The sequence below is a fragment of the Pristiophorus japonicus genome, chromosome 18, assembly GCF_044704955.1.
Source record: "Pristiophorus japonicus isolate sPriJap1 chromosome 18, sPriJap1.hap1, whole genome shotgun sequence".
NCBI classification, from domain to species: Eukaryota; Metazoa; Chordata; class Chondrichthyes; family Pristiophoridae; genus Pristiophorus; species Pristiophorus japonicus.
In genome coordinates, this window is record NC_091994.1 from 96,097,045 (window position 1) to 96,114,901 (window position 17,857).

Consider the following 17,857-nt stretch of genomic DNA (forward strand, 5'->3'; position numbering starts at 1 on the left):
AGCTTCTTCTCGTGCTCCATTTTCCCTGCCCTAATCAAACCCTTTGTCCTCCTCTGCTGAGTTCTAAATTTCTCCCAGTCCCCGGGTTCGCTGCTATTTCTGGCCAATTTGTATGCCACTTCCTTGGCTTTAATACTATCCCTGATTTCCCTTGATAGCCACGGTTGAGCCACCTTCCCTTTTTTATTTTTACGCCAGACAGGAATGTACAATTGTTGTAATTCATCCACGCGGTCTCTAAATGTCTGACATTGCCCATCCACAGTCAACCCCTTAAGTATCATTCGCCAATCTATCTTAGCCAATTCACGCCTCATACCTTCAAAGTTATCCTTCTTTAAGTTCTGGACCATGGTCTCTGAATTAACTGTTTCATTCTCCATCCTAATGCAGAATTCCACTATATTATGGTCACTCTTCCCCAAGGGGCCTCGCACAATGAGATTGCTAATTAATCCTCTCTCATTACACAACACCTAGTCTAAGATGGCCTCCCCCCTAGTTGGTTCCTCGACATATTGGTCTAGAAAACCATCCCTTCTGCACTCCAGGAAATCCTCCTCCACTGTATTGCTTCCAGTTTGGCTAGCCCAATCTATGTACATATTAAAGTCACCCATTATAACTGCTGCACCTTTATTGCATGCACCCCTAATTTCCTGTTTGATGCCCTCCCCAACAACTCCCACTAATGTTTTTTGCCCTTTGGTGTTCTGCAGCTCCACCCATATAAATTCCACATCATCCAAGCTAATGGCTTTCCTAACTATTGCATTAATCTCCTCTTTAACCAGCAATGATACCCCACCTCCTTTTCCTTTTATTCTATCCTTCCTGGATGTTGAGTTCCCAGCTCTGATCATCCTGGAGCCACGTCTGCATAATCCCAATCACATCATATTTGTTAACATCTATTTGCACAGTTAATTCATCCACCTTATTGCGGATACTCCTTGCATTAAGACACAAAGCCTTCAGGCTTGTTTTTTTAACACCCTTTGTCCTTTTAGAATTTTGCAGTACAGTGGCCCTTTTTGTTTTTTGCCTTGGGTTTCTCTGCCCTCCACTTTTCCTCATCTCCTTTCTGTCCTTTGCTTTTGCCTCCTTTTTTGTTTCCCTCTGTCTCCCTGCATTGGTTCCCATCCCCCTGCCATATTAGTTTAACTCCTCCCCAACAGCACTAGCAAACACTCCCCCTAGGACATTGGTTCTGGTCCTGCCCAGGTGCAGACCGTCCGGTTTGTACTGGTCTCACCTCCCCCAGAACCGGTTCCAATGCCCCAGGAATTTGAATTCCCTCCCTGCTGCACCACTGCTCAAGCCACGTATTCATCTGCGCTATCCTGCGATTCTTACTCTGACTAGCACGTGGCACTGGTAGCAATCCCGAGATTACTACTTTTGAGATCCTACTTTTTAATTTAGCTCCTAGCTTCTTAAATTCGTTTCGTAGGACCTCATCCCTTTTTTTACCTATGTCGTTGGTACCAATGTGCACCACGATAACTGGCTGTTCTCCCTCTCTTTTTAGAATGTCCTGCACCCGCTCTGAGTCATCCTTGACCCTTGCACCAGGGAGGCAACATACCATCCTGGAGTCTCGGTTGCGGCCGCAGAAACTCCTATCTATTCCCCTTACAATTGAATCCCCTATCACTATCGCTTGCCCACTCTTTTTCCTGCCCTCCTGTGCAACAGAGCCAGCCACGGTGCCATGAACTTGGCTGCTGCTGCCCTCCCCTGATGAGTCATCCCCCTCAACAGCACTCAAAGCAGTGTATCTATTTTGCAGGGGGATGATCACAGGGGACTCCTGCACTACCTTCCTTGCACTACTCTTCCTGCTGGTCTTCCATTCCCTATCTGGCTGTGGACCCTTCTCCTGCGGTAAGACCAACTCGCTACACGTGCTACTCGCGTCGTTCTCAGCATCGTGGATACTCCAGAGTGAATCCACCCTCGGCTCCAATTCCGCAACGCGGTTCGTCAGGAGCTGGAGGCGGATACACTTCCTGCAGATGTAGTCGTCAGGGACACCGGAAGCGTCCCTGAGTTCCCACATGGTACAGGAGGAGCAAATCACGTGACCGAGCTTTCTTGCCATGACTTAACCCTTATATACACTTAAATTGGCAACAACAACGTAAAGATGATGTTTCCATTTGCTGGCGAGACCAAAACTAGGGGCATAAATATAAGATAGTCACTGATAACTCCAATAGGGTATTAAGGAGAAACTTCTTTATCCAGAGAGTGATTAGAATGTGAAACTTGCTACCACAAAGCGTCATTGAGGCGAATAGTACAGATGTATTTAAGGAGAAGCTAGATAAGCACATGAGTGAGAAATGAATAGGAGGATATGCTAATGGGGTTAGATGAAGGAAGGGTGGGAGGAGACTCGTGTGGAGCAGAAACATCGAATGAACCTGTTGGGCCGAATGGCCTGTTACTGTGCTGTTCATACTTTGTAATACATTAAACATCCGCCTGTTTGGAAGTTTCAGGTGGAACTGGAAAATCTCATGGCACTATTTAAAAAGACCAGGGAGTTCTGGTCAAATTTCTCCTTCAACCAACGTCATCAAAACAGATTAACTGACCTTTCATTTTTGCTGTTTATACAACATTGAACAACAATGACAGCAGTTCGTAGTAACTAATTATATGTGAAGCACTTTGGGATGTTTTGGAGAGTCCTAAAATGGCTTTATATAAATACAAGTTCTTTCTGCCTGTCTGTCTATCCACCATGCCAGCACATCACTTCAATCTTTCATTGAATTTCAACCCCCCTGCCCCCGGGTGCCCACCCTCCCCCCATCTCTTCTGAAGGCACTAACTCATGATGCTGGACAGCTCCACAAAAACCAGCAACCCTCCAGCACCTTGCCCAAGTGGTTCCTCTTCATGTGTTGCGAGGCTTATTAATCATAGAAGGCATCATAGCCAAGTACGATCCTGTCCTCCTAAGTTGAATACTTGTCGAGCACTCTGAGTGAATTATTTTTTTCAATCCCCTCCCCATTTCCTAGCCCAAGGGCAGCTACTGCCAGCATGTTTTGAGATCATCAAATTCAGCACAGACTACAACTACTTGAATCTTCGAAGTGAAGGTAAAACTGATATACACATACGAACAGGAGTAGGCCATTCAGTGAGATCATGGCCGACCTGCGACCTAATTTATATATCCGCCTTTGGCCCATATCCCTTTATACTTTTGGTTAACAAAAAGCTAACCACCTCTGATTTAAAATGAATAATTGATTTGGCATCAATTATTGTTTGTGGAAGAGAATTCCAAGCTTCTATCACCCTTTGTGTGTGTGTAGAAGTGTTTCCTAATTTCACTCCTGAAAGATCTGGCTCTAATTTTTAGACTATGCCCCCTAGTCCCAGACTCCCCAACCAGCGGGAATAGCTTCCCTCTATCTACCCTATCTGCTCCCCTGAATAACTTAAAAACTTCAATCAGGTCACCGCTTAACCATCTAAATTCTAGGGAAGGCAATCTCTCATTGTAATTTAACCCTTGAATTACAGATATCATTCTGCACTCCCTCCAAAGCCAATACATTCTTCCTAAGGTGTGGTGCTCAGAACTGCTCACCGTGCTCCTGGTGTGGTCTAACCAAGGCTTTTTATAGCTACAGCATAATTCTATCTCCTTGTATTCTATTCCTTTAGATATAAAGACCAGTATCCCATTAACCTTTTTCATTATTTTCTGTACATGTTCATGACATTTTAATGATCTATGTATCTGGATCCACAAGTTTCTTTCCTGTTCTATTCTTTTTAGGTCTGAAGTGGATGACCTCACATTTGCCTACATTGAAATCCATTTGCCACAGTTTTGCCCATTCATTTAATCTGTCGATATCCCTTTGTAATGTTATGCTTCCATCTACAATGCCACCAAACTGTGTGACGTAGGCAAATTTGGATATATGGCTTTCTATGCCATCGTCTAAGTCGTTAATAAATACTGAGAATAGTTGAGGCCCCAACACACATCCCTGCGAAATTTCTTGCCAATTTGTGTACCTACCCATTGTCCCTATTGCTTGTCTCCTGCTGCTCAGCCAATTTCCTCACCAGGTCACTCATTTTCCCTCCATTCTGTGGGGGCTTCTACCTTGGTTAACAGTCTCTTATGTGGGACTTTATTTAAATGCCTTCTGGAAGTCCATAACATCCATAGACATTCCCTTGTCCACTACTTTCGTCACCAATTCAATCAGGTTTGTCAGGCATTACCGACCTTTTACATCTATGCTGGCTTTCTCTGATCAACTGAGAATTTTTGAGGTTTTCAGTCACCCTATCCTTAATTATAGATTCTAGCAATTTCCCAACAACAAATATTCGGCAAATTGGCCTATAATTCCTTGGCCTATAATTCCTTCTTTCACCATTTTTAAATAGCGGAGTGACATGCACAATTTTCCAATCAAAAGGAACGGTTCCTGAATCGAGAGAACTTTGGAAGATTATAGTTGGGCATCTGCAATGTGCTCGCATACTTCCTTTAAATTCTGGGACGGAAACCATCTGGTCCTGGGGATTTGTCACACTTTAGTGCCATTTTCTTTAGTATTTTACTAACATTAATTTTATTGAGCTCCTGATTCAGTATTAGTTTCCTTGGGATTTCTGGCATGCTCTTCCTCTACTGTAAATACTGGCGCAAAGTAGTTATCCAACATATCCGCCATTTCCTTATTATCATTGATAAAATTACCTGCTTTCGGTTTTTAAGGGGCCAACATTGCTCCTGACTACTCTCCTAATATAATTGTAAAAAAAAATTGTGTTGATTTTGTTATCCCTTGCAAATTTCTTTTCATTACTCCCTTTTTTGAAGCTCGTACTATCCATTTTGTTATCAGTATTGGATAAATGTTCACACACCGTTAGGCTATTAACTAAATCTGGCTCATTACTAAATCTAACATGGCATGCCCCCTTATTAACTCTAGGACATACTGTTATAGAAAACTATCCTGGACACACTCAAGAAATTCACTACCTTTCTGACAGGTGCGAGTCTGCTGTAGCCTGTTTGGTAGATTGTTGTCACATTCTCGATAGTTGTTGACTTCAAACTCAGTAGCTATCGTTGCTTGAGGTCATGATTTATTACAAATTGCTTTATTTTCTAATTGCACTATTCAAAGAAGAGCTGGGGATTTCTTCTGGTGTCCTGGCTAACATTTACCTCTCAACCAATGTCACCAAAAGTGCATTATCTGATCACTTATCTCATTGCTGATTTTGGGACCTTGTGCATATATTGGCTGCTGCATTAATGTAAATTATAATAGTGACTGCACTTCAAAAGTACTTTATTGGATGTAAAGTGCTTTTGGACATCCTGAGATGGAGAAAGGCATGATATATTAATGGAAGTTATTTTTCTCTTCCAGTGTTTCATCTGAAAGTTGGTTTCTCTGATAATGCCACATTCCTTTAGTATGGACGACTTGGACTAGGTTATGTGCTTAAGTCCAGCATATCTACGTTTATTTACCTTTCAGTAGGGTGAAGGTTCAGTGGTTTATTGAACCTATAGAGAAGATTATTTTGTTGTGATCAGGCCAATGCACAAATTATTTTTATGTAGTTGTGCTATATTTGACTGGTTTCTGCATGAATGGTGGTTTATTTTTGGTTCTGGTTGTGGTACCCATCATTGATTACAATGATGCATTCAGTGGGTGTATTATGACATTCTCATTGGAAAAATTAAATTAAAAATTATATTTATTGCAGGTTAGCGGAAATACTGTAACACTGCTGCCTATGTTTATATGGAACATTAAGCAAGAGTAATTTATCTGGAATTTTTTTGTGTACACAAAGCAAGCCAGGGAAGTTTCATTCATTTGACACATATGCTTGTGGGTTATGCATTTTTGTACCTGATGGTTTTTTTGTTATCTTTGGATTCACATTGGGGTATGTTTTCAAAGGTGTGGCATCCCTCTGATGCTTTGCCCAAATGAGCATTCCTCATAGGAAGTTATGTAAGTGTCATTATGATATTTGAAGGGGGTGGCGAACGAGATTAGAGCATCACATCCAAGCCTACTCCTGCCTTCAAATGATATCTTTATACATGAACAGTGAGCATCACTGGGCCAGGTTTTTTTTAAATCTTTGGAAAGTGGCCAACACTGGCCAAGCAACATTGTTTCCCATCCCTAGTTGCCCTGAGGACTTTAAGAGTTAATCACGGTGTGGGACATGGAAGCTAGACTGGGTTAGGGTGGTAAGTTCATTCCCTGAAGGGCAATAATAAATAAGTTGGGTTTTTATGTCCATCCAGTAGCTTTCATGGTTATTTTCCTGAGCCAGCCTGTAAATTACACATTTTATTTGAGTTCCCTTTCACAACTTGCCAGGGTGGGATTTGAACGGAGTTGATAGTCCAGTATCATAACAATTAGGCTGCTGAACCCTCCTGGAACATGAATCCTGGGCATCATTCTCCTTCCTCTTTGCCCCACCTAATCTTTGAAACATTGAGATCAATGGTAACAAATTAATATAAATTCCAGATCTTTGCATAATATTTAATCAGAAATTAGACTTTTGAAAATCCCCGCAATATCCTTTTTTGTACAATTATAAAAAGGCAAGTGGAGAAACTACACTTTAAATCGTTTTCATTTCTGCATAGCACCATTTAATGGTATTCAATACTTTGAAGAGATATTCTTATGCAACCAACTGGTAAAGTGGATTAGTCATTGGCCTTTCTCTTTAACTCGAGCTCAGACAGATGGGATGAAAATCTCACTGGTCTGGGTGTAAGGGTCCTATGTGAAATGAGTTTGAACTGTTGTAAGACAGTTGCCAGTCAGTATAGATGGCTATATTAGAAATCTTACCGAGAGAAGATATGGGATCACTGGTGTTGGAAATGGAGGAAAATTACACTGTTGTAGTGGAGGCACAGAGTAAAGGGAACTTTACGCTGCATCTTAACCTGTTCTGCACCTACTCTGGAAGTGCTTAATAGAACAGTGTTGCGGAAGTTTTACTCTGCAACTAATCTATGCTGTCCTTTACCAGAAGTGCTTGATGCTGATACTGCGTGCCTGAAATGGTAAGTGTTCCCACGTCATCAACAAAAATACTATTCAAAATATATGCTGTTGAACCAAATCGGTGTCAGAGCTTGTATTACTGTTCCCTATAAAATTTTGAGAGATAATCTGGCACCTTGTTCAAGGAAAGTTGCTTGTTGAAGATACCATACGACTGTCTAAAATCTTGTCACTTTTAAGCTTTAAAGAGTTGTAACTTCTTGAAAAGCTGAGACCTGAATGATTCAAACGTATTGAAATATTTTAGATCAGAGGAATAGGGGAATAGATTTCTGGCTTTGACTACCGATGAAGTATTAAACCACGAGAGCTTTAAACTTGCTGACAACTACTTATTGTTCTTTATAATATATAGTCTGCTGAAAAGTTTTTTTCCTCTTTTTAACCATGATACAGTGGAAATTCTGAGCATAGTAGAGGTGCAGTAATTTAGACGAAAGGGCACACATTCATCATTTGATGCCTCAGACTTTCAGCTTCTTCGGTGTAGTAATGTAAGATTTTTTTTAACAGATTGCCAGGAAATACGCTACACAGAATAATCAATACCTGGGAATGAGTTACAAGGCGGTAATTTAATGGAGAGATTCAGTAATTGTTTATAACAGTAATCTGAACCATGAGATTAAATTACTGCATCAAAACTCCCTGGATGGCTCAGGTGGTAAAGCCAGCATGTAACGGAATCATATAGACCAGAAGGTCCCAGGCTTAATTCCTGGTCTGTGCTGAATTAGCTGATGTCAGCTGTAGTGCCAGTTGGCACGGTATAATTGGCCTCCGAGCCGCTGACCTAGGGCTGGGAAATCAGCCATCGTTTCTGCTTCTCATCCCTATTCAGTGATGCCGGCTACTAAGAGCATGTTTGGGTGTGGGTGAAGACGAAACTGGGCTCGATGTGCTTCGCATATAGTGAAATAGTTTTAATACTTGTTATCTAGGCTTGTGCATGAAGAATAGCCGATTGGTCAAGTTACTGTACTTGTCTGTACTGTACCGTCCTCCTGTACGGCTCCGAGACATGGACCATGTACAGTAGACACCTAGTCGCTGGAGAAATACCACCAACGATGTCTCCGCAAGATCCTACAAATCCCCTGGGAGGACAGACGCACCAACATTAGCGTCCTCGACCAGGCCAACATCCCCAGCATTGAAGCACTGACCACACTTGATCAGCTCCGCTGGGCTGGCCACATTGTTCGCATGCATGACACAAGACTCCCAAAGCAAGTGATCTACTTGGAACTCATTCACAGCAAATGAGCCAAAGATGGGCAGAGGAAACGTTGCAAGAACACCCTCAAAACCTTCCTGATAAAGTGTAACATCCCCACTGACACCTGGGAGGGCGGTCTTTGGCCAGGGACTAAGTGGATGAAGTGCATCCGGGAGGGTGCTGAACACCTCGAGTCTCATCGCCGAGAGCATGCAGAAACCAAGCGCAGGCAGCAGAAGGAGCCTGCGCAAACCAATCCCACCCACCTGTTTCTTCAACAAGTATCTGTCCCATCTGTGACAGAGACTGTGATTCTCATATTGGACTGTTCAGCCACCTAAGAACTCATTTTAAGAGTGGTAGCAAGTCTTCCTCGATTCTGAGGGACTGCCTATGATGATGATGTACTTGTGTCTGGGACTGTACCCCAGTAATAACTCAATGACTTAATGAAAGGGGAAAAAGATTGGCTTTTAAAAAAAAAAAAAAAATCCTATTGAGAACTTTTCAATTTTCTTGCATGTTGTACTATTTATGTGGTGGCTTTTTTTGTGCGAGTGAGTACCAGGTGGTATTTAGCAATCATCAGTATAGTGGCCACTGCACTTTGTGTCATAATGTGTTACAACCTTCCTAATGAAGAGTTAAACTTCCAGTAATGTCATTACAATCTTTACTAAGTTATCATTATATTGTTGATTACTAGAAAACTCGAAGGGTTTTAAAATGAGAAACTGAATTGATGGGCATGCAGAACTCTAACAAGGTTGTACGTGAAGAATTGAATCTGAAAGTACAAAGGGAGTAACAGGCACTTAAAAAAACATGTTATTACAACCATCCCAGGACACAGGAGTACCCTTGAGGGACTTGGTGTCTCTTCTGGTACTTTCTCGGTGATCCAAGATCTACTGTATATGTTGTAGTGTAAGCCTTTATCAGCTATTTAAAAAAAAAAAATAAAGTGTAGGGTATTTCTGCAGAACTTTGACTTGTGGAAAAGCTTATGACTACAAATCTGCGAAAGGTACATTGCAGCTGCAAAGTTAAACGCCAATCACAATGATGGCAGTTGACCCAAAATCCATTGCAGAAAGACTCGAGGGTGTTCCCCTGGTGGTGGAAGAAGCTCGGCAATTCAAACTGGATGGTTTAAACATTGCACTGCAGAGTGAGAACAGTTCGCAGAGAGCTGTGTTTTGAGGTTTCCACATCTGAAACTTCAACTGAAATGTATATATTTCTACTGTTGCTTATTACAGTTAACTCTTGTTTTTCAGAATTCTATCTTTGCACGTACAATTTTTGTTTTGTACCAGAGTATACTGTAGCTGCTCCATGCTTGGAGTCAAAATGGTTACAGTATTTCTCTGGTTATATCTGTTGTAAATGTGAAAAGGAACATTGATAAACAACAGTGCATGCAAATATTATACTACATAGAGTGGAGGGCCCTAAGTTTGATTTCCTGTGTGCTTTGAGTTAATTGATCTCTGCCAGAAGTAGAGGTGCTACATTTGGCCTCAATGCCCTTGGGATTTGGAAGTGAAAAATTGACTGGGGTATGTGTTTTTGAACACTCTCCACTGCTCACTGTTGATCAAGTGCACGGGGCTGTCCTACGAAGTTAGAATCTGGTTTGGCTGTGATGCTCCCTTTGTTTGAGTTGGCTGCTGAGATGTGCTATCAGGGCTTGCTGTCTGGGCTCGCACAATACAAATGGCTACTTGAATGAGGCTTTCGAAGGTGTCTGGCACCCACGTACCTATCTCAGTAAGGCTTAGCACCTTCAGTAGAGGAGAAAGAAGAAAAACTTGCATTTACATACACAACCTTTCACATCCCTAAGCCCTCACAGCCAATGAAGTACTTCTGTTTTGCAGTGTAGTCACTATTGTTGGTAAACGTGACAGCCAATTTGTGTACAGCAAGGTTCCACAATCAGCAATGAGTGAGCAGATAATGTGTTTTGGTGTTGGTTGAGTGATAAATATTGGCCACTGCTCTTTTTCGAATAGTGTGATGGTATCTTTAGCCCACTTGAGGGTAGTTGCATCCTTGGATGAATGTCTCATCTGAAAGATGGCACCTCTGACAGTGCAATGCAGTATTGAAGGAATCGCACACTGTCAGCTAAGATTACGTGCTCAAATCTCGAGTAGAATTTGAACTTGCAACTGTCTGACTGAGTGGTGCTATCACTGAGCCAAGACTGACACTTGGAAGGGAAGACATTTTGGTGGTGGGACGGAGGATAAGAAAACTAGAATTTATTTCTAACTGGAGTCTTTTTGGATTTAAAATTTCTTCAAGGGATAGAAATAGGTTCTATTAAAAATGAGAAAGAGAAGATCTGAGAAAGGTGCTTTGTACTTGGAGTTAAAAAGAAAATGGTGATACTTCTTCCTCTGATTTTAAATATTTTAATTTTTTTATTGACTTCAGAAGGTTTTGACCTGACTTCCACCACACAGATCTTGCCTGTATTTGTTAGCCTTAATGTGTCATTGACCATGAGCTTCTGGATCAGTCAGTAATGTATACCATGTCACTTTGTTTCAGATGATCATGGAAACAGCAATGGCAGCCATGTGAAAATATTCTTGCCCAAGAAGTTACTCGAATGTCTACCGAAATGTTCTGCCTTACCAAAGGAAAGACATCGCTGGAACACAAATGAGGTACCGTGAAGTGTTCATTTCTACTGACTCTCCCTGATTGTAGATGGCCTGGTACTATTTCAGGAGATGTCTCCCTAGCTAGAAGCTTTGCTTCAGGTCTTGTAGTTGCTGTTAGAGGGTTGGGTGGCAGGTGAAAGAAGCAGTATCCAAACTAATGGCTTGATCTCTCAAATAAGCAGAAACAATTGCAAGTTTGGATGTGAACAGGGAAGTTTCACTGGTGTAAGCTCTTGGCGACCAGCGCAGTCCGTCTTACTGGGAACGCAACTAATCGAGGTTTGAAAGCGCATGCGCACACAAACCCATCCATAACTACAAAGACAGGTAATCAGTTTGTATAATGTGCTAATGACCTTTCATTGTTCATCATGAAGTGTATAAATAAGAGTGGCCCTGGAAGATGAGTAAGTGGCTTGTATACCTTTAGCATATCTCTTCCTTCCGCTGCCTCAGTGACTTGGTTGGCACTGCATCATGAAAAATGCTTTGAATCCGCGTTCTAATAAAGATATTCCACACTATTGTCTGAATGTACAGAATGTGATCTTCAACAGTGCTCATTACAGTTCCCTTAAGGCTTTCATTAATTATGTTTTGTAAATGCAATGCCTACTTTCTTACATTGAGATGATATGCTGGCATTTCAGTCTCGGCAGTCCTGGTATTAGCTCATAAGCACTGCTTTCCTGACCCCGCCACCCGCACATAGCTCTTCCTTGTATTGGGGATGACTGCATCAGCAGAAGTCCCTCGGGTTCTCCTGTAAGATCTCTGATGACTGAACTGGATGCAAACATTACAGGTTTTGTTGCATTGGTCACAGTTTAAGATGATCTGGTTAGAGTCAGTTGGTTGCAGCATTGAGTGATTTTCTGACAAAAGTAGGAATGGCTTGCTGGGGTAATCAACCTGGCAGTAGTTGAATTTTTTTTTTGTTTGTTTGAAGATCTGATATAAAGAAAATTGTCAGTTCTGTTAGATAACTGAATCAAGCCTGGAAAAATTGGGGAAGGGAGGCGTTATATTTTTAATGAAGCTTCCCAGTGGGAATAATATCGATTATCACAAGCACACACTGCAGTTGGTAAATGTTGAAGGACTAACTTTTATGAGGATTATCTAATTTTTATTGAGTGTACATTTGTCTCTGCTTTTGTGATCGAGAAAGCAGAATGTTTAATAACCTGCTTTTCAGTCACAGTACTGGGTAGTGATGAATTCATCCTGTTTTTTTTCAGAAGGGTGTCAAATTAATGTCACAGTTATCTTAATAACAGGTTTCTGTAAGTATTACAATAATTTGTTTGATTATGAAAGCATCCCTAGTTTATCTTTCCCCTCACTGATTTCATAGCTTGTCGCAGTGGTGTTAGAAAAGCTGTTAGATATTTTTCTTTAAAAAAAAAAATTGTAACATATGGTATGTATTAAACCGGATTGGGAAGAATGATTGAACTGTTAATCCCTAGATTTAACTTGTATGTTCAGAGGTTGTGATTTGAAGCTACAACTGACCAATGAAAGGAATTGCACACTGTACAAGTAAGTTGGTGACAAACATTTAACCTTTTCCGCAGGATAAACTTGAATCTGAATAAAATACTGTTGGCATAAAGGTGCTGTTTCCCCTCCTTTTTTTATTTGAGTGCAATCAGTTTTTCATCAGTTTGTATCGGATTCGATATTGCTTTTTTGTACTATTGTATTTGCTTTACATTTTCATGAGGCCAAATGAAAACATTTTAACTATAAGAACTGCATAATACAGGACTTAAAATAATCCGCGTTATACACAGTACATAACCAGCTCCATGAATGCATTTAAACAGGATTAAAACACCAACATAACTATTGGCAATTATTTGACTGCTAGCCTGTACATCTACTGACCAGGTGTGGCTATATACAGAACTAATATCAAAAAGAATGATTAGCCAGCAAAAGAAAAAAATAGCCTCTTGATTTATGTAGCACCTTTTTTAAAGTAGTAAAACATCCCAAGAAGCTTTACAAGAGCATAATCAGACAAAAATTGACAATCCAAAGATTTTACAGCAGGTGACTAAAAGCCTGGAGATAGGGTTAAGGTGGGTCTTAAAGGAGGAGAGAGAGAGGGAAAAGAGATTTGGAGAAAGAATTGGGGCCGAGAAAGCTGAAAGCTCGTTGCCAGCAGTGGCGTGAAGGAAATTGGGGATGGAGAAGAGACCAGAGTTGGGGGAACGCAGAGTTTAGAATGGTTGTAAAGCTGATGGAGGTTTCAGAGGTAGGAAAGGGTGAGGCTACAAAGGGATATGAACAGGAGGATGAGAATTTTAAAATTAAGGCATTCGGGGACTGGGAGCCAATGTCGGTCCTTGAGCACAGGGGTGATGAGTGAATGGGCCTTGGTGTGAGTTAGCATATAGGAAGCAGAGTTTGGATGAGCAGAAGTTTATGGAAGGTAGAAGACTGGAGGTTGGCCAGGAGGGCATTCGAGTCTGGGGGTAACAAATGATGAGGGTTTCAGAAGCAGGTGGACTGAGGCGGAGACTGGCAATATTACGGGGATGGAAATGGATGGTCTTAGTGATGGAGAGGATATGGGGTCGGAAGGTTAACTTGCCAACAGTCTGATTCAACCTGAGACAGTGGCCAGAGAGGGGGATGGAATCAGTGGCTATGGAATAGAGTTTGTGGTGGGGGCTGAAGTCAGTGGCTTCCATCTTCCCAATGTTTAATTGAAGGAAACTGCAGCTGGATAACCAAATGGAAAATAAAATTGTTTTTAATTGCCAAGCAGGTGGACCCCACGCGTCATCACAAGATGATCAGAAACAGAACCTCTCGGGCACTCAGTTTAAACTCACCAATCAAAATGAAACCTCAAGGGTCAGTTGAAGATTCCCCAGTTAGGATGTCTTATTTGAAGAGAAAAATACCTGAAAAAGGCCAACCTGATAAAATTTAGCATGTTTTAGCAAGGAAAAAACACACAATTCTCTTTGATTGGGCTCTCTTCCAGAGCCAACGGACACCTTTACCCGATTCCACTGGACTGGCATATGGCTTCTAGTTCAAACAAAAGGAGATCGATGAGATGACCAAGAAGAGTACAAAGACACTTCAACTAGCAGTCTTAACACACCATGTCGAGGAACGTGGTTAGTTGTGAAAACTGTAATGATCTTGATCTCTGTTAAAATCATAGTCCACAAATCTTGGATCTTCGAGCAGCTTCCAGCTTCAGCAAATCGCCTTGGAGGTGAAAGCTCCAAGTGCTATCGGTGGAGTTGGATTGTTGTAGAGTAAGTGCAGACGAACAACTTTAGTTCCTTTTGCAACTACTGTTTGGCAGTGCTGAAGATCTCGGTTAGTAATCAATCGGCTACTGTACCAGTTCTTCCTCGATTTCATTGTTTAATTCTTTGTCCATATCTGCCCAAGTGAGACACCAAGTGCAGAGAATGTTAGATTGTATAAAACCAAACAAGTTTCATCATCATGCACAAGAAATTTCTTCACTTGGAGATCTTGAGAACGGTCTCTGGTGTAGATAAGAAATGTCAGAGCTGAAGATAAATCAACATCTGTTGGGAAGAATAAGATGACATACAAGACCCTGCCAAATGATGCCTCTTAAACCCACCAACTAGCACAGGAAGAGGAATTCTTCACAGCTGAAAAATAATAATTTAAAATGTAGTGAAGAGCAAAAGTGGGCTCGAACATCCACTTCTAAACCTTGTGCAGCTTTATTTGAATTTATTTTGAGACGTGTCCATAATGCAGCTACTATGAAGATTGAAAAGTGAAAATGAGATAAATTAGAAAGTAAAGATTAGGTGATGCTAGATTTGGGTTTCAAAATCTGACATGTGAAGGAGGAAGAGAAGACGAGGGGAGGTAAGGAGTTCCACAGTTTTGAGGTGCTGGCAAAAAGTGAGTAACAAGATTGTGCAGTGAGTTTTGATTTCAACATGGGTATGATGTAAAGAGGAAGAAAGGCACATAGGATGGTGCATTTTGAGCTTGGCAGGATGAAGAGAGGAAAATTCAGAGGCACACTGACTATAGTTGTATTGATAAAATAGAAAGTGCCAAAGATTACAATGGAAAGAGAAACTAGGGTGAGTGAGGAATGATCTGTTGTGACTCTTTTTCTTGTATCCTGTCCAGGAGTGCAGTGTGGCAGAGAAACCTCACGGTTTAAGGGAGCCATATTTTGTTCTTGAAGGAACTTGTGCTTTATAGAGTTCAGAGCTTAAGAGAAAAAAATACATTTCTGATGCAAAAGAGAAGCTACCATTTGGAAGCAATGGGTGAGATGTGTGAACTCCATTTGAGTTCAGAGGAAATAGTTAAGTCAATGGATGAAAAAGGAATAAGAGCAGAACTTTCGAAGGTAAGATGTTCCAGCCGTTGCTTAGACCCAGCATCGAAGCACTGACCACATTCGAACCGCTTTGCTGGGCGGGCCACATTATTCGCATGCCTGATACCAGACTCCCAAAGCAAGTGCTCTACTCTGAACTCCTACATGGCAGGCAAGCCCAAGGTGGGCAGAGGAAACGTTTCAAGGAGACCCTCAGCCTCCTTGATAAAATGCAACATCCCCACTGACACCTGGGAGACCCTGGTCAAAGAGCACCCTCAGTGGAGGAAGTGCATCCGGGAGGGCGCTGAGCACCTCGAGTCTCGTCACTGAGAGCATGCAGAAACCAAGCGCAGGCAGCGGAAGAAGCGTGCGGCAAACCAGACTCCCCGCCCACCCTCTCCTTCAACAACTGTCTGTCCCACCTGTGACAGAGACTGTAATTCCCCTATTGGACTGTTCAGTCACCTAAAAACTCATATTTTGAGAGTGGAAGCAAGTCTTCCTCAATTTCGAAGGACTGCCTATGTTGATGATGATGATGTTTAGACTTGCAAGAGACATGAAGAAATGGTGAATTTTAACAATGAAAAGCAATTAGGTTTTCATTATTCCATTGAAGAGTATGGAGATCAAACATTACACTTAGTGAGGAATAAAGGCTCTGCACCAAAGGTGCATGATCCAATGAAAGTAGATTTGAAGCATTACCAAAAAATGAATATGATTGGATGGTAAGTGGAAGAGGTAATTGACAGGAAGAAGGAACAAAATGGGAGAGGGGCCCCTGAGCTGCTCATAACTGGGAAAGAGAGTGAGGTATTAACTGCAGCACAGATGGAGAGGAAATAAGATAGTCATGGAGATCCATATAACTTGTTTAGAAGATGCTAGCATATCAGGGGTTTTGGAGGTGTCCAAGACAATGATAGATGATTTCCCAAAGTATTCATGAGCAGTGTTCCAGAGTTGGGTAACGTACCGACAGATCATCTGTAGACTGCCGGCTGAAAATCATACAGGTGATGATGAATTCGCCCAAAACTTTAAAAGAAGTAGATCATTTGATAAATTTATAACTTGTATATTCACTTACACAAAATTGAACTTTAAAGATAAATTTGCAGCAGCTAGAATTCATTCAATGAAGCAACTTCAGCTGACAGCAGCTGTGTGAAAATTTTGATCATCTGGATATGCAAATTGAGGAAAATTCAATCAACAAGCCAGAACCAAAAATCTAGTTTGGTGACAGGATATTTTGACTTTATAAAAAGAGTTCCATGCAGCCTGGTTAAAAATGTATTCAAATTTATAATCCAACATCCATGGTGGTGGTCATGTTGAGTCAGGCTATATGCTAGATAAAACAAAATACAAACAGGAAGTCTGACATTTAGTATTCATTTTGGGAAAACCAGTTGGCAAACACAGCTGATGAGGTAAGTGTTTTTTATTGCATTGAAATTAGGTGATGGAAAGGAGAGAAGTCTCTGGTTCTCTGATCTGATTGGTTGCAAGGCCTCTATATAGGAATATGTGTATGCCAGTCAGCCCCTCGAGCATGGCTGACCTGCACCTCATCTCCACTTACTGTCCTTTGCTCCATATCCTTTGATACCCTTACTTAACAAAGATCTATCTATCTTGGACTTGAAAGTTTCAATTGTCCTAGCATCCACAGCTTTTTGGAGGAAAGAGATCCAGATTTCTACTAATTGGCCCAGAAATTCCGGCCTCCTCGGCTCCGTACGGAGTGTCTATGGACCGGGAAGGCATCGCAAAAGCCGGTTTTCAGCGCACAATGGGCATGCGCTGAAAAACGGCTTTTCCGATCTGTCTAGCTCCAGCTTGACAGATCCTCTGTATCTCGGGAGCGAGGACATTTGCAAGGGCAAGATTGTGGTATTTGCCCAAATCTAGCCCAGCGGATGTCCTGACAACTCTTGAGCCTGATAAAAGCAGGCGCATAGCCTACTTTTACAGACGTGAGTCTTAAAACACACTTAAAATATAAAAAATTAAAAATACACTATTTTTAAAAACCCTGCCCACTGTTAAATTTATTTTAAACCATAATTTTAAAAACTTAAAAAAAAACTGATTAACTTTAATTTCAATTAATTTTAATTATGTGAGGTGTGTTATTTTTTATTTGGTGTTATTGTGTTTGGGTTTTTTCCCCTCAATTAATAGCAATGAGAACTCGTAGATATGGAGTTCCCATTGCTATTAATTGAGAATACTGTACCTGATTGGCTGAGCAGTCACATGTGACTGCATCTTCTACATGCGAACCTCGGATGGGAGCACGCTTCGCAGCACGGGAAGAGAAGACCTCATCACCGGACTCCTCCCGGACCACCAGGTAACTGTGTAAAAATTCTCCAGTTGGAGACAATTGCCCCCGGGAAGCCTCCAACCAGAATTTCACCCATTGGTTTTACAAATCCCAAGTTATGGTACACCATGCTTATTTTCAATGTGT

General features: G+C 41.4%; 1 protein-coding gene across 1 annotated transcript in view; it reads left to right on the forward strand.

Annotated features, from left to right (window-relative positions):
* The window catches only part of camta1a (calmodulin binding transcription activator 1a), a 1,521,665-nt gene that overhangs the window by 21,995 nt on the left and 1,481,813 nt on the right, over positions 1-17,857 (forward strand). Inside the window, exon 2 of the mRNA XM_070860435.1 lies at positions 10,900-11,018. Coding sequence (XP_070716536.1) covers positions 10,900-11,018 — 119 coding nt within the window. The remainder of the gene's footprint in view (positions 1-10,899; positions 11,019-17,857) is intronic.